General features: G+C 37.7%; 1 protein-coding gene across 8 annotated transcripts in view; it reads right to left on the bottom strand.

The window, feature by feature from the left end:
• The window catches only part of VPS13D (vacuolar protein sorting 13 homolog D), a 195243-nt gene that overhangs the window by 123048 nt on the left and 55279 nt on the right, over positions 1–16916 (bottom strand). For 6 of the 8 annotated variants that reach the window (XM_034753528.1, XM_034753531.1, XM_034753532.1 and 3 more), the window contains 8 exons: positions 12726–12815; positions 11507–11647; positions 9923–10042; positions 8071–8145; positions 4470–4575; positions 3782–3934; positions 2812–2947; positions 1628–1675 (listed from right to left, as the gene is read on the bottom strand). In XM_034753528.1, coding sequence (XP_034609419.1) covers positions 1628–1675; positions 2812–2947; positions 3782–3934; positions 4470–4575; positions 8071–8145; positions 9923–10042; positions 11507–11647; positions 12726–12815 — 869 coding nt within the window. The remainder of the gene's footprint in view (positions 1–1627; positions 1676–2811; positions 2948–3781; positions 3935–4469; positions 4576–8070; positions 8146–9922; positions 10043–11506; positions 11648–12725; positions 12816–16916) is intronic. The other 2 variants (XM_034753534.1, XM_034753536.1) reach the window with 1 other exon arrangement.

Raw genomic sequence — 16916 nt, 5'->3', positions numbered from 1 at the left:
CCAACGAAGTCTGGACTCATTTCACATATACACGAAGGTGTATATTGTCTGGGTTTCTTGGGAACTGTTTGAAATATTGGAGTGATGTTCAAGATGCTCCCTAACCCACAAAAATGGTATTTTACTAGCTTAGTGGACTCTATCAACATGAAAAAGGACATAAGTTAAAGTTCTACAAAGAACTATCCACACTTGTGGTATGTGGGAGAGCTGATGTTGGTGACTCTCCATTTGAATGTTGAAGAATGATGAACAGCTTTGTTTGGTCTCCTGAATTATTACTCCATAATTATTATTGCTGTGTAGAACCCCTAATCTTTCAGAAATACAATTATTTATAAATAATCTAGTGTGCAAACAGATCAGTTCCACCCAGTGTTGCTTGAGATGATAGAGAAGCAGCAATGTGTCATGCTGTTGCAAAATTAGTATGAAATGAGGTAAGTCACACAGAAGAGTAAGGGTTGTTGGTGTTATGAAGGGTGTCCTGCAAGGACAAAATAAGTTGTTATTCCTTGGGGATCTCTTTTTTTTTTTTTTTCCATTCTGACTCAGAAAATAACAACTTTCCTTGCAAAGGAAATAATGGAAGAATGGAAGTGAGCATACAACAGGTTCAAGGAAATAGGAGTGATTAAATCAGATGTCAAATAAATACATTGTACTCCTGGGGGAATTCTGTGTCACTGCACGCGCACAGAATTCATGTCCTGCACAGACATCTTTGTTTCCCTGCAAATGATGGGGAAGCAAAGGAAGCCGCAAGAGTGGTCTTGCACCAGAGCTGTCCAGGTGAGAGATGGTGCCACTCAGGCTAGCTGACACTGCAGCTGGACACCGCCTCTTGGGTCCTAGTGCCAGTTGTCCTCCCCTTCTGTGTGTGCTGGGAGCCATCCTGTTTTCTGTACAATGTTGAGTGCCTGCGGTGGGGCAGGGCAAAGGGGTCGGGGTGGTGAAGTGGGGGAAGAGGCAGTGGGGAAGAAAAAGGGATGGGATTGGGCAGGGGGATCATAGATTATTAGGGTTGGAAGAGACCTCAGGAGGTCATCTAGTCCAATCCTGTGTTCAAAGCAGGACCAACACCAACTAAATCATCCCAGCCAAGGCTCTGTCAAGCCGGGCCTTACAAACACACTAAGTTCCTCCATACTTGGATCCTGCTGGGCTGAGCCTGCCTGCTCATATCTGGTGCAGAGGGGCAGGGCCACGGGTGTTTCTGGGGCAGGCTCAGCCCTTGCGCTGTGTCAGGGTCAGGTGCAGCCTCCCCACCGAGTCCCTGTCCCCAGGGAAGAATGGAGGGCGGGGTGGGCTTCAGGATGATCTCCCACCTCCATGCAGCCAGTGGCCTATGCTCCCCATTGCCAAGCTGGAGCCTCCACATTTAATTTATTGACAAATAAAATCTGCTGAATTTTAAAATACTGTGCACAGAATTTTTATTTTTTTGGAACAGAATTCCCACAGGAGTAACAATTATCGGATTGTGGAAGTCACAGCATCATTGCATGGATACAGTTTGTACCAAGTCTGTCAAACTGTTTATAAAGAGAGAATAATCACTCCATTCATAGAATTATTCTACTTTAATTAACGCATGTCTAAAGGAACAATGAAAAAATGTACTCACATAGACGTGGGGATGTATTATATTTGTTCTACTGATGGGGCTCCCAACCTAGACAAGAATAAAGTAAAACTTACCAATCAGAGTACATTGTAAACAGCTAATGTCCCTTCTAAAGTACCTCATTGCTTTGTGAGAAGCAAAGCTAAACTATAGTCAATAGTCTTCCTGATGCTCTCCATGGCGCTGAAGAGGTGTCAGGAAGATTAGTTCCAAAAAGTAAAATGTGATTGTTTCCTGTACTTTGTAGTTCTGTTGTTTTGTAACAAAGACGAGAAGGGAGTTGCTGGAAAATGTGTCAGTATTCGAGATATATGCAGAGTAATTTCAACCACAGAGTAGTTCTTTACCACATCATCTTGCTGACATAAGCAAAAACAGATCTTAAATATATATATGGCAAGGAAATTGAGATGATACGATGCTTGCTATAATATGCAATTGTCAAGACTACTGAAAATATTTCACAGGTCCTCCACACCCAAAACTCCTGCTGAATAGTGATTTGCCCTTTGAATAATTTTATAAAATCAGAGCCAAATCCTGCCTGATGCCAAGAGACCATCAACTTTAAATTTCCCTGGGGATTCAGCAACTTGCAGCCTGGCGCCCTTCAGTTTCATTATCTACTCCTTATGCCTACAGGATTGCTTTGTCATGAGGCCCCACCAGGAATGCAAGCCTGTGGGCTGGCTCAATTACATTTTTTCATTCACAAAACAGATTTTTGTCAAAGCAACCCCCCCCCCACCTCCAACACAACAACCCCAGAATTATACAAAATTGTCAAGATCGTTTATTTTCAATCAAATAACCATGGAAGGAAGACCTAATAAGCCTGCAATAGAGGAACAGGACATCGGAGCAATGTTGATGGGATTCATAATTTTAATCAATCCATGATACCTTCACTAATGCAATATTTCTGTCATTCTAAGCCTCGATGTTCTGTTGAGCACAGACTAACTTTGATAACTACTGAATTTATGTTATTTTTGCAATGTGTAAAACTGTCAGCTAGTAACTGACTCAAGATCACTAAACACTCATTTTGAGCTGACTGAAGAGAAAGAAGGTCCTATCAGTGAACAGTCACTGTTTAGAAATAAAATTTTGAAGAGAAGATTACTACCCAAGTAAACTTTGTGAAACGATATCATTGAAATATACTCAGAATCAGAACTTACAGTAGAAGATGATGTGTTCTTGTCAGGTGCTGCATATCGGAAAAAGGTTCCAACTTTGTCTACCGACACTGGACTGACTTGTTCCCAGCCATTTACTCTCACTTGCAGCTGATGAATTCTTAGATCGTGTGTGTGCCTGTCAGTTCAGATAAAGTCAAATTATCATTAAGGCATCGTCTCACAAAGGAAAGACAAGACAATAATTAGAACCAATATATGTCTGGATTTATCTGTTGTATTAAGAGAAGATTAATTCTTGACTATTCACATGTAAAAATATAGTTTTCTATTCCAGGATTTAAAAATGTGCTTTTAATTTAAGAGGCAATTATCCACGGTCAGCTAATACAAATTATACAAATAAAACTATAGCCTGTACGCACTACATGCAAACCAAAAACTAAACTTGTTAAATATTGGTTAGTATCCTCTGGTTTTAAATTCAACTGCTAACCAACACGTATTCTTCACAGAGAGTGTGCAGACATTCAGTTAAGCAAAACGGACAATTTTTTCCCCACAAGTTTCTCTAGAAATACAGGAAATACACCTCTACCCCGATACAACGCGACCCGATATAACATGAATTCGGATATAACACAGTAAAGCAGTGCTCCGGAGGGGCAGGGCTGCGCACTCCGACAGATCAAAGCAAGTCCGATATAACGCGTTAAGATTTTTTGGTTCCCCAGGACAGCATTATATAGGGGTAGAAGTGTACCACTTTTTACAAAATTAAAATGAAAAAAATCATTTATACACAACTCCCATTGACATCCATGTGAATAGGTTGCTTGTCTAATGGCAGAATTTAGCCACAGATGATATACATTTGCATGTATGTAAAAATTAAGGAAAGATTAAAAAACTGCCAAATATAAAAAAAATCTACTGGACAGCATTCCAAAAAGTATGTTCCTGTGAATGTGTGAATAAATTCAAAAGGAAAACTGATGGTTTTCTCCTTCACCTGTGTCTTAGTTTCCCTCTGGCTTCAAATTCGAATGGAATCTCCTCACTAGTGAGAACTTCTCGCCACTCACTAACATTGTGTGCATCATCAAGAAATGTTCCATTTTCCTCAGGAACGACACCTGGACTCCCACTGTGAGATAGCGCTGCACTGTAATCAGAATCACACCAGACTAAAACTTCTATGGTATAAGTTGTTGTTCTTAATTTGTACATATTCCTGAACAAAAAGACAACTTAGCATCACAATATAGTAAAACCTGTCTTATGAGAGAAAACTAACAGCTCTGCAAAAAAAAATAAACAAACAAACAAAAAAAACACTGTCTATCAGAGATGGTCTTTAAAAGGTTTAAAAAGAAAATCAAACATTGTACTGGCAACTTTGGGAATGCTTCAAAGTGATTAAAGGGTCATCATGATTAGAGATTTTAGTTTGTGTTAAAAAATTTAGATCCAATATGAATAAAAGTGATTTTTTTTTTAATTTATCGCAAATGTCACTATGCTTCCTCTTGGCTTTATTTTAAAAAATTTTGAATTAAAAAAAATATATATATATGTTGCCAGGAACAGCAAGATACATCAACAGAAAACAAATCTACTTTCTTATCCTTTTCCATAGCACTTGCATCACAGAAAGGCATGACAAATATTGTTACAATGAGACCATAACAGTTCTTTACCGGGTAGGGGTAGTAGTTAGGGTAGCAAACCATAGAGTGCATCCGGTGTGATTCCGCAATGCAAATGGTACAAAGGGCTGTCTGCGTTTTGGGGTCTTCATTTCAGCTATAAAAGAATAAAAGCGGGCTTTATTAAATGTATCTCACAGAAACATGTTAGGTACTGACAAAACTTGGTGGAGATTTCACAGTTATAATAAATCAGAAAATCTAGAGAACCAAAACTGGCACAAAGTGAAAGAGAAAAAAATAGAAATATATAGCATAATAGAAATATAAAAGCATTTTTACACACACACACGAACATGCGGTGTGCATGGGTGAGAGGCGGCTCCTTTCTGTCCGCACTCCGGTCCCGACACGAATGGCTCTCCTCATCACACACACACACACACACACACACACACTATGCTTGTGTCAATCTGTCATCACTGGAAACTGAAGTCCTATATTCACAGAACAGGTATACAGTGAGCAAAGGAAGCTTTCCCCACACAGTCTCCCCAATCTGCATCAGCCCCAGATCAGAGGCTCTCCCACTAGAAATGAAAAGTCAGTTCATTCGCCATGTTCATTCATTCTTTGGTGCCTCTACCAAGACTGGCAAACAAGTATCTCCACAGTGGTGGTGATTATTATGTTGACGGCTGTCCAACTAGGAACTGGACTGAGATCTCCAACATATTTCATATATGCCCCAACACTCATGAGATGGTAACCACATACAATTACTACTACCCTGGGTTGGATTTAAGCCATCAACTAAAGAAGAAAAGCTCTGCATGACTCACTACAGATCACTGAGCCATCCAGTACCCACTTAAAAGCTATTATTAATCAATAACAATGACTGCAAGGCAGAAATATGTTGTCTGTACAGCTTAAGGTCATTTTAGATCATAAAGTAAACAAAATCAACCTGAATGCATCCAAAGAAAAAACTGGAACTGTTAAAATGTAGAACTAAAGGCTACACAAACACTGAATAATGAAGTTCATCTATCATAGCTGACCTTTTTCATGTAATAAACAGTGTGTATGTTAAGACTGTTTTATTAACAAGAGCAGATTCTACCCTGCTATTTCCTATTACATTGCATTCTGTCAACTAAGGCTATTGTCATAACAGGATATTGGTTCTGACTGACAAAAACAAATGGTCAACTTCAAAGATGATTTTTTTTTTTTTTTTTTTTTTAAGAAAAGTGGCTGCTCACTAGATTTAATCATTAGGAAAACATCACTAGAACAAAATGGTTTTAAAAAAATATAAAGGCATGAAGCCGAATATATTGCTCAGCATACATTTTTCTAAAATGTGAAAGTCAGAAAAAGAGCACAATATTTTAACTATTGTCTTTCACTGCCCTCCGGCGGTGAACAGATTCATGAAATGGCAACACAGAAATTAAATATCATAATAATTGACAATCATTTATCTATTTTCAAATATAAATGATTGTTTCTAATGATTAATCATTGCCTTTATTTTAAGATGAAAACCCATATAAATACAGGTACTTCCATAATTCAGTATTTCTCATATTCTGAGGACTTATTCTCCCACCACGACATACAGGCAGTAGTTACTGAGTTCAGCAGGACTTATTTGTATCCTGAAGCAGGTCTCTAGTTTTCTAGATCTACTGGGGCAGATCCTCAGCAGGTGTAAGTTGTCACAGCTCCTATGACTTTAATGAAGTTATGACAATTTATAGCTACTGAGAATCTGTCCCACGAAATACAGGAATTTCTTAGTGGATAAGAGATGTAATACAATCACTGCCAAGGGTTTAATCCTGCATGGTTTGTTCAACTGCTTACTCACACAAATAAAATACATGTTCTTTGCTTATAGTCACCCTGACACACACATTATCTTATTTATTTTGACACTTTTGCATGTTCTTATGGCAATATAAATTTTGAAAGTATGTAGAATTAGATGTAAAAGCACTTAAAAAGTGCAAAGTTAAGGAATAATTATGAAGCTTCTGAACAAAGCGGTCAGGAGTGCCTACCAACAGTAAAAACTGTACAGCAGTCTAGGTCTACAAAATATAATACAGCATCTTAATATGTCTTTCTTCACACACATACCGACAAGTTGCCAAAACAGTCCATTCTTTAATATGTTACTGAACATCAGATTCAACTTTATTCCAAACAGTGAATGAAAAAGGATGTCTATATTCTTAACAACGTCAGTTACGACTTAATAGGGATTCCGCTGAAATTGATGGCAAAATTTTTAGTAATTTCAAAAACAGGAAGATCAAGTTCTTCCAGATCAAAATTTTGTTTTCTGCCATTCATAGTTTCGCAATCATCTTTCTGACAATGGGCTAGATTTAGTAAAATATAGCTGCCTCCAGGATTACAGAGCAGAAGAAAAAATTTTAATCTGGCACTTAATCAGTTGTTGATTTATATTTTCAAGAGCAATTACAAAAAAAAAAATTGGATTGCGTCAATAATTTTATGGTATGATGATTTTCAAAATAAAACATGCTGTACAGATTGCAACTTCTCAAACTGCGGATTCAAAAATATAAAAAATCAGAACTAAGAAGGATTTTTTTGTACAAGTTATTCTCTTTTGTTTCAACTCTCATTAAAGTCGATTGTAAAAGTATAAAATACTGTAATTTAGCCTTCCAGTAATCAAATTTTGAATGAACACAGGAGTTCTTACTTGGGCCAGGTTTTTACTTTTACATACAATATTCTGAATGTAACTGTGTGCGTATCATTTTAGTACAGAAACTCATTAAAGGGTCTAAGCAAAATAAATTACTTGTCAAAAAATTAAATCCGCATATAGCTCTTATATTTTAAACTTGTTTTTGATTCTATGAATTATCCGTGCACCAAGAGTAAAACATTTATGAAGTGCGATATAAAAAGACTTCAAATGTTGTTTTATTTCAGGCTTCCCCCCCCAACCATTTGTTAACTTTTTTACATGGGAAATGACTTATGTCAAACTTGTTATTTACTTTTCCATAATGACTCAAATTGAAAATAACCTGTTATTTAAATAGGAAAACTTTGTTAAAAAGACAGTAGAAGTTAAACATATAGCACATAAATTAACATTTCATTTATTAAAAATGTTTTACTTTCTGATGCTCATTGAAAACAAATATGCTTTTCAAATCATCCTAATTTTTAATACACTCAATACAGCAGGGGTATTCAACAGATTATCAGATCTTGGCATTTAAGTAAGTATTTATAGCACTTGTCTATACACTGAGGAATTTCTACCAAACTTCTACCCTAATGCCTAGGAAATGGACTCAGAGCAGGATAAGATTCCGCTTTCAATCCCTCAAGGAGATAGCCTTCCTCAATAGGACTAGCTGTTCAACTTCCCTCCCTGCCGACAGACCCAGAAAACACATGAGAGATAGACAGGGTGCACGACAGGGATGAACAACTCATATATATATATATATATATGGTACTTGTTAGCTTTTATATATAGGAATTAGAGGCTTGATTTATAGGCACATCACTTATACATTGCAGTATTTGTTGAACAAGACATTTCTTAGAAAAAGCAAAGCATTCTCTCTCTCTCTCTGCAGTACAGTACCTCTAGAATAGATCTGATGTTCTAGGTTAGTCAGACTGGCTGTACTCCTAGTTCTAAGGTAGACAAGGGGAAGGCCTGGCAGACAGGAAAGACAAAGTTAGCAGGTAAGGAAAAATGCAGATATACAGGCAGATGCTTCTCTATTATGCATACAAGAATAAGGAGAGTTACACAGACTGTTGGCATCAATCAGTAAATGGGCACTATCCATTTCCTAATGCTAAACTAGAATTTGAGAATTTCTATTCCTTCTGGAAAAAAGTTCCAACCGCCACATGGGTGAGAAGGGCAAGTCAAGAACACCCACATGCAATGCTCTCTTAGAATTAAGGTGAATATTCAAAGCAAAATGTTTAGCCAGGCTTAATATAGTTTCATTCAAATTCAGTTGTCAGACTGGTTAACCTTAATATCTCCTGGCTGATCTGAGAGACATGGAGTTAAATCAGGGAAAGCTTCAATGTTTATTTCTCAACTGATTTTAAAAAACAAAACAGATCATGAGGATCATATTTTCTCTTTGATGGGGATATTTTATTATTCATGCTCAATGCATACTGTTAAGTAAAACTAATACAGTCAGGCCAAATTACAGTTAGTGTAACAATACTGTAAACCCTGCTGGGATATTAAATTCATTGGCTCTTCGTACTGGGAAAACCATTGCTATTACAGTGTCACTGTGAAAGCTGACACTGATACAGAAAAAGTCCCAGGATTAAATTTGCTACAATACCAAGAAAAACGTCAATAAAACAAAAGAGGCCTGTATTTCCTTTATTATACCAGGAGAGGTCTTGTTTTGAAAAGTCATGTTTCTGCAGGATCTGATTGTATAGCAATTAAGTGGCATTTGGACTGCCAAACTAACCATTTGCCTTGCAGGACTGCAACTCAGAACTGACACCGTCCAAGGATTTCAGAACTTTCTGAAACTTTATGGTCTGTTCATTGAGGAGGGGAAACTTATCTTCTGTATTCTTGGGCAAAAGATACCTCATAGGTGAATTAGTACAGCCCAGTGTGAGTGGGACAGACCAGTGTTTTCCTTTTTAAAAAGGACTCCTGAAATAATCTCAGAATCCTATGGAAGAGGAGCCAAAAAAATACAAAATAGATGCTTTTTGTTGTTTCTTCTTATTTCCCTATTCTCTTTTTTAGCTGTAAGAGCCAAACAAACAGAGTAACCTGGCGCACTAGGGAGGAGAGAAATTTTAGGTGTAAAGAACTCTTATTTGGCAATGAAATGTTTACTGAATGGAGGAGACATTTCTGAAGCTCAAGACAATACCTGAATTCTCCAAAGAAACTAGAAAAACTGCTAAGACTCCTAGAACTTCAGAAAGATCACATTAAGTCATGTGACAACTAGAAGCAAGTCAGTTGTCCAGCAAAGAGTTCTCCAGTTCTCAATGGCCTCAGAGAAATAAGCCTTGGTGCAAAGAAGACTGAAGTGAGCTTATTTTGGAGATCATTAACACTACCCCATAGCAAGCAAAAGAGCACTGAGCAACGTGAGGCACAAAACCTCCCCAGATTTGAATGTACTGCTACCATTATACTCAGCTTATTTGTTCTTTTCTATGATAGTGTTATAAGATAGTTTGCCATTCACTGAGAGCATCTGACAGACATAAGGATGTAAAATTAGCAGTGCAATTCTTAATTCAAAGCCAAGCATCCTAAAACAGAAAATACTCCTAGAGGGATTATTGCAGTACAACAGAAACTAACTTCTTCTTGCCCTGAATTCCTTAACACACCAAACTTCGAGCTTGTAACGTTATGAGTGAAATGGTTGCATATGTCAGGACTTCCAGATAAAGAAATACATGATTAACGGAAGTCATACTCTGTCCGAAGGATGGCGGGTCCACAGAAGATCCCATCCAATCTTCTGATTTGACTGTGTCCACTTTCTCCTGTTTACAGTAATCTGCCATCCATGACTGCTTGGTACTCGTGTACTGTTCTAGAGGGATATAAACAAAAAGGTCATAAGAATAAGGACAAATGCTAAATGTCAGTTGAGATGACAGTTGAATGAAGTACCAGCTAACTAAATGAAATGGATGTTAAAGTCATAGGACTAAAATTACTCTTCCATATTTAAGTGACTAAATTTATCTCAAAGTTATTTTAGCTGCTAGTCGCAATAGGCCACTTTTATAGGTTAATTTCAAGCCACAGCTCACAAAATCACAGCAGTTTGCTCAAAACAACCACCCTCAGCTACACTCACGTACTGAGCTTATTTATATTATCTTCCTATGATTGTTGGTGTGATACTTTGATAACATTCCTACCATTTATTTTCTTAAAATGTTCTTGGGGGGTAATATCACAATTTAAAGGGGAAATTCATCTTATTTACTATATCAGCTTCAGGCACAGTTTGTAATGGTTTTGAAAGTACCACACAAGATTATGGCACTATTTCATATTATATAAACATACCCAGGAAAGAATAATCAAAATAACATTAATCATACCAGTTTGCTGGCACTCACAAGTTTTAATAGAGTGCCCAGAAAAAAATAAAGTGTGGACTAAGATGATTCCAGTCCTCCATCCCACCCCCCACGTTGGCTCCCTCTGCTCTCTCAGCACCACTTGGTGCAGGACAATTTAAGAAATACATGTATCCCTGAGGTGGCATTTGAAGGAGACAATAAACCTTCTTCCTCATTGCGATCAAGCCTAGAGTAAACCAAAGATCCTTAGCTGGCTCAATAAAATCATGAATAAGGACAGCTAAATGCAAACTGTTGATGTTTTGTTCTTTGTAGTTTACTCTTGTACTGCTGTACCATGGATACCTGGAACCTCGATCAGAACAGGAGAAGTGTACAATAGCCACCTCTCCACTATCAATGCAGAAAAAGACTACGACAAACATTCTGTTTGGCCAGGAGAACCCATATCTCAAGTGTCAGGTGACGGTGAAACAAGGCTTTATTACTTAGGCCAGGAGTCACTGTGAGATTTTAAAGTGGAAGCTCTTACTTTTGATTCATGACTTAGTCTTCCCATAAGAATATTGATACATATCATTACTGGACTAAATGAGTAGTCATATATCGGCTTGCTGAAAATTGATAAGTGTACTAAAATATTTTTAAATTCTTGAAATGTGGGAAGTTTTTAATGAAAGCCTGCTTTTCATTAAAGATAAATTACTGCTAGCATCTGAATTAAGAGAATTCAGATGGCCAAAGTAAGAATGCCCACTATGCTGTAAAATAGTTAAACTCTTCACACTTTTACCAACTCTGATAAAATATAGAATGTCTGAACCAGCACTTGCCTACAACAACAACCTGAAGAATCTAAAGAAACTTATATCAAGGCTTATGTCAGAGGACACTGATGGGACTCAGTTAGCAATGTCTAATGTCAGTATCGTATGCTATTCTATGAGTGTTCTCATACACACCAGTTAACACAGAGGTAATATTGATATCCAGACGATGTTTAGCCTTTGCTTCCAGCTTCAGACGGGAAGGGTGGAGGCGGCTGGCTGCCTGTTGTTGCCAGGATACTGAGCATGGCCATGGCTCAATAAATGGCTCCCAGCCTGAGAGAACACAGGAAATGTTACCTCCATTAGACAAACATCTTAAGTTCATGTTGGAAAGCTGTTTACATACGTAAGTGTCCAGGAAAGACAAACCTTGGTGAAAAGGCCTCCTACTTTCAAACACTGTTCAAGATGAACTTTTATATGCAACAGTCAAGCAAATTTCCAGATCGTATGAAGTTGTTCAAATAGGAACCATGCCAAATATATCCTGATATTCTTATCTTGTCATGGCAGGTCTTAGAAGAAACTACAGCCCCAAATGAATCCTAATTAGTGGCATGATTGAGTACCAAATTCTCTCGCTGTATAAATAAGCAGAATTTCACACAATTGCAGAGAATTTGGCTGTGAATTGATGTCTATTACAAGAGATCATGAAACACATCCCAAAACCAGGAAAGAAATTACTCAGTCTAGCTAGTGTAGCTAATTACTTCTTCATTGACAGATTATTCCCGAAGATATCTTCAATGTCAACACTTAATAATTCTGGAATTTTTTATATAAATTGTAGAAACATTGTAAACTAGCATAAAATGTAGTTGTTCTTCCCTCGCTTAGTGGTTGATTTATACCCTGAGCTATGAGAGTTTGTATACTTTTAAAAAAAATCTTATCTAAAGTAATTGTGATGTTCTCATTGTCCATATAAATGTCTAATCCTATTTGCCTTTTATCAGCTCTAAATATGTTAGATCTAAAATTTAATTGGATGTCTTCTTTACAGTTCTTGTATTATAAGAAAGGTTAAGTAGGCTGGAACAAGAGAATGAAATACCAAAAAGGAAAGTGAGTATAAAATAACAAGTAATAGATTTATTTAGGATGTAATTAATAATGCAAGTAAGGATTTTAAAAATATATTTGATTTTAATGTTGACAGTGTGTCTATAAATTTCTTTTTCATCATGGTGTATTTAAGGAAACCCCTTTGTTCCATTTCCAGACAACTTGCTGACACAGAAGCCCTCCCTACCGCTTACGTAAAATTTACGTTGAGTGAACTCCACACTGCTAAAGCATGCAAGACTGCTTTCCAACTCCTACAACAATGTATGCATTTTATATTTACCCGAAAGCTCACGGTTATAATAATCTCCAGAGAGTGTAAAATGAGCATAGCCTTCAGGGCTGGCTCTCACATGCTGGAGAAAATTCAAACCTGTAACGAAAGTAAACATTGTACTAATACAAGAAAAATATATGACTGAGTCCTTAATTTAAAGTTGCCTTAAGCAATGAAGAATTTTATAAAAAAATACTGAACAGTAGAAACAAAGCAACACACTTGACAATTTTCTTTAAATCACACAATGTGATGTACAGATAATTAAGGATTATAGTGTTACCGCACCCAAGGCCCCACATCAGGACAGGGGCACTACTATGCTATATGCTGTACAAACCGAGGTGGACACAGTCCCAGCCCCACAGCTTGTAATCTGCCTCTGATACCACCACCTTCCATCCCAGTACCAGAATAAAACCCTCATGATTATCATAGTTTCTCAGATATATTTAATCTACTCTAACACAGCGGGCTGCTCCACTGAAGATCATTAAGAGACTCCTCAAATTTTCACAGATTGGCATTTTTTTTTTTTGGTCAGATTAAACAAAAAGTACAAGGGTCACTTCTCCAAATATTATATGGCAGAAGGCACCAAAACAAAACCCACTACAGTATTGTCACACAGGTTCTGAATCAGTGCTAAACAGCACAGCTAGCCTGGAGGGCTTACCGGATGGTCCTAAAGTTCAGTATCTTGAGAACGAACAAGACTAGAAATAAATGCTGCATACAACGGGTAAACTGTGAAAGTGCACTGATTGGCAGCATTCACAAATTGCCCAAAAAACAATCCTAGTTTTTAAAAAAATAGTGTACATCTGATTACCATCTTTTTGCTTCACATTTCAGTTAACATGAAGTTAGCAGCAGCTATCTTGATAGCTATTAAAACTAAACACCATTACTAAATACTATCTGCGAGTATCTACGAATACAAGATTTAAAGTAGCGTAAACCATTCATCTCTATCTTTAGCAACCTGTAAGATAGTTGGTGCTGGAATCCTGTTGCAATTGAGGTGGGGGAAACAACAAAACGTAGTCAGCAGGATACAGTTTTTAGGTCCAATACCTCAAACTTCAAGAGCTAGACAGAAACACTTCAAGAGACTAGTACAAATACTACCAGGACCAATAAACTTCCCAAGCTTTGTCCTGGACCAGCGATTAAAAAAAAAAAAAAAAAAGTAAATGTTACGAGCCCCGCAAGGTAATCTGCCAAAAGACATAATTATAGGTTACTTTAATAGAGGAAATGTTCCTTTCTTTTCCTGTGTGTGATATCCATGCAAAAAACACTTTGAGTCACTTTTGCCAGAGGTCAAGACAGACAGTTATTTAGCTTCCTTCCTTAATAAAAGGCTTAATTATCTACTTCTTAATGGAACACAGCCTCCCACAACCTTCAGTCAGATTTTACAGCCAAGGGTACACAGTAAAATAAAATTAAAAATAGCAAGGATGCAAGAGAAAACTCCATACTTAAACCAGTCTGATTACTTTTGATAAAAGAAAAGTAGGCTCTCTTTAGTGAAAAAAGAATCTATTCTATCACAATGAAAGCATTTTGAAATCACAAGTCATAGACTAAAGCCAGGAGGGAACATTGGGTCATCTAGTCTGATCTTCTCTATATCACAGGCCGCTACCACTACCCCCCAAGAAACCACATACTAAACTCAACCACTGAAATTACACCAAAGCATTGCAGCCCATAAGAGTGCCTGAGGCCACAGCAGCAGTAGGAAAATGATTAAGTGAGATATATCCAGTTAATCCTGGCAAGAGAGACTAGCGCCCCTATGCTGCAAAGGCAGGCATATATATAAAAAGGTCATTGCCAATCTGACCTGGGGGAAAATTCTTTCCCAACCCCACATACGGCGATCAGTTAGACCCTGAGAATGTGAGCAAGAACCAGCCAGCCAAGAACCTGTCAGAGAAAACACTCAGTGCCATCTCAGAGACCTGGCCCACCCCATCCATTATCACATCTCCAGATATGGCCATCCCTGATGCTTCAGAGGGACAGAATATATTGGGGGGAGGGGAATCCCATCCTGACACCTGCAGGTGGCTAGCTGAAACCCTGAAGCATGAGCTTTTTGGAACATGTGACATAAACTGGAAGTGAGCCCCAGGGCTGCTGAGGGCCCTGCCCCCTACCATCCATCACAAGTAACTCTGTCATACAATCTCACTCAAATTTATCCAGCTCTTTTTTAAAACAAATTAAGTTGATTAGCCCCACACAACTCCTATTGGCCTTAATTTATTCATGGCCAGTTTATCCCCATTTGTTCTTGTGCCAACATTGTCCTCTAACTTAAATAGCTCCTCACCATTCCTGGTATTTAATTACCCCCACGTATTTCTAGAGAACAATCACATCCCCTCTCAGTCTTCTTTCTGCTAAATGAGCCAAGCTCTTCCAGTCTCTTCTCATAAGAGAAGTCCTCCATTCCCCTGATCATCCTAGTAGCTCTTCTCTGCACCTGTTCCAGTTTAAGTTCCTCTAATGTGAACATGACTGATCAGAACTGCACACAGTATTCCCAATGAGGTTCTGTTTCATTGTACAAAGGCATTAACACGTCTATATCGCAACTGAAAATGCTTTGCCTCATACATCCTAGGATCGCATTTGCTTTTTCCATAGCCACATCTCATTGGTGACTCATCAATCACAGGACCATTACCAACACACCGAGTTCTCCTCTTCTCTCACTGCCAAATTATGAGTCCACAGCTTGTAACAGAAATTATTATTAGACTCTAAGTGCATGACCTTGCACTCTGTACAATTGAATTTCATCCAATTTATGTCACTTGGTCTTCAAAGTTATCCAGATCTTCCTGTATAATATTCCGTTCCTCCTCTGTATTGACAATGCCTCCAAACTTTATATCAGCAGCAAATTTCATTAACATGCCTACTTTTTGTGCCATGGTCATTAATAAAAATATTGAATAAGAATGATCTCAAGACCGATCCTTGAGAAACTCTGCTAGTAACCACCCTCCAGTCTGATAGTTTATCCTTCAGCACAAGCCATTGCCTTCTCCCTTTAGCCAAGCCCTTATCCAGCTTACAGTTTTTGTACTGATCCGTAATTCAATAATTTCCCACGTGGTACCTTTTCAAATTCTTTACTGGAGTCCAAATATTAGATCACTGCACTTCCCTTATCTAAAAAAATCAGTTATTTTCTCAAAGAAGGAAATCAGGTTAGACTACAATCTACCTTTGGTAAACCCATTTTGCATTAAATACCCCTTACCATTTAATTATCCTTTCCTTCATAATTCCTTCACAGTAGTAGCCTTGCGTACTACTGAGGTCAGACTGACAAGTTTGAAATTGCCAAGATCACTTTTTCCCCTTTCTAAAATAGGTACAACGTTAGCTATTCTCCAATCATATGATACTACCTTGCTACCAGACTAGCAATCTCATGAGCCAGTTCTTTCAGTATTCTTAGATGGAAATCATCCGGTCCCTCTGATCTGAGTGCACTAAGCTCTTTACGTTTTTCTTCCACCTCAGATGTGGTAATTTCCATTTCTAGACACTCGTTGCTATCATCTCTACTGCCTTCATGCACCTGTTCCCTATTATCATGCCTACTGAAAACTGAAACAAAGTGTTCATTTAGTTTTGAGGTCATACCTAGATTATCTTTAATCTCTTTTCCATCCACACTGCAGAGTAGCTCCACCTCATCCTTCCTTATTCTCTTTTTATTTATAGAACTAAAAAACCTCATTATTTTATTTTCATTTCCTTGACAAGACCTAATTCAGCTTGACTTTTTAAAAGTCTCTTTATTCCTACATTTTCTCACCTTCATGATGTAGCTGTCTTTGCTGATCAACCCCTTTTTCCATTCCCTATAGGCTCTCTGCTTACTTCCAAGTAAGGGGATGGGTGCAGCATCTTCCTATGATTTTGTTCAGTACTTAAAGCAGAGCCCTGATCTAAATTAGTGCTTTTAGGCACTACCACAATACAAATAAATAGCAACACCACCGCTATGCAATTTTAAAATAATTTCATCAACAACACCTTATTTTTGTGCTGTGCACTGACACATTTGCTCACACATATTCCTTTGTGGAAATCATATACACAAACAGTTTCAAAAATCTTATCTGGCCCTAACAAAGGGAAACCCAAGCTATGGACATAAAT

The sequence above is a fragment of the Trachemys scripta genome, chromosome 19 (genome assembly GCF_013100865.1).
Source record: "Trachemys scripta elegans isolate TJP31775 chromosome 19, CAS_Tse_1.0, whole genome shotgun sequence".
Lineage (NCBI taxonomy): Eukaryota > Metazoa > Chordata > Testudines > Emydidae > Trachemys > Trachemys scripta.
Note: the sequence above shows the minus strand (reverse complement) of the source record. Positions and strands in the feature narration are given on the sequence as shown.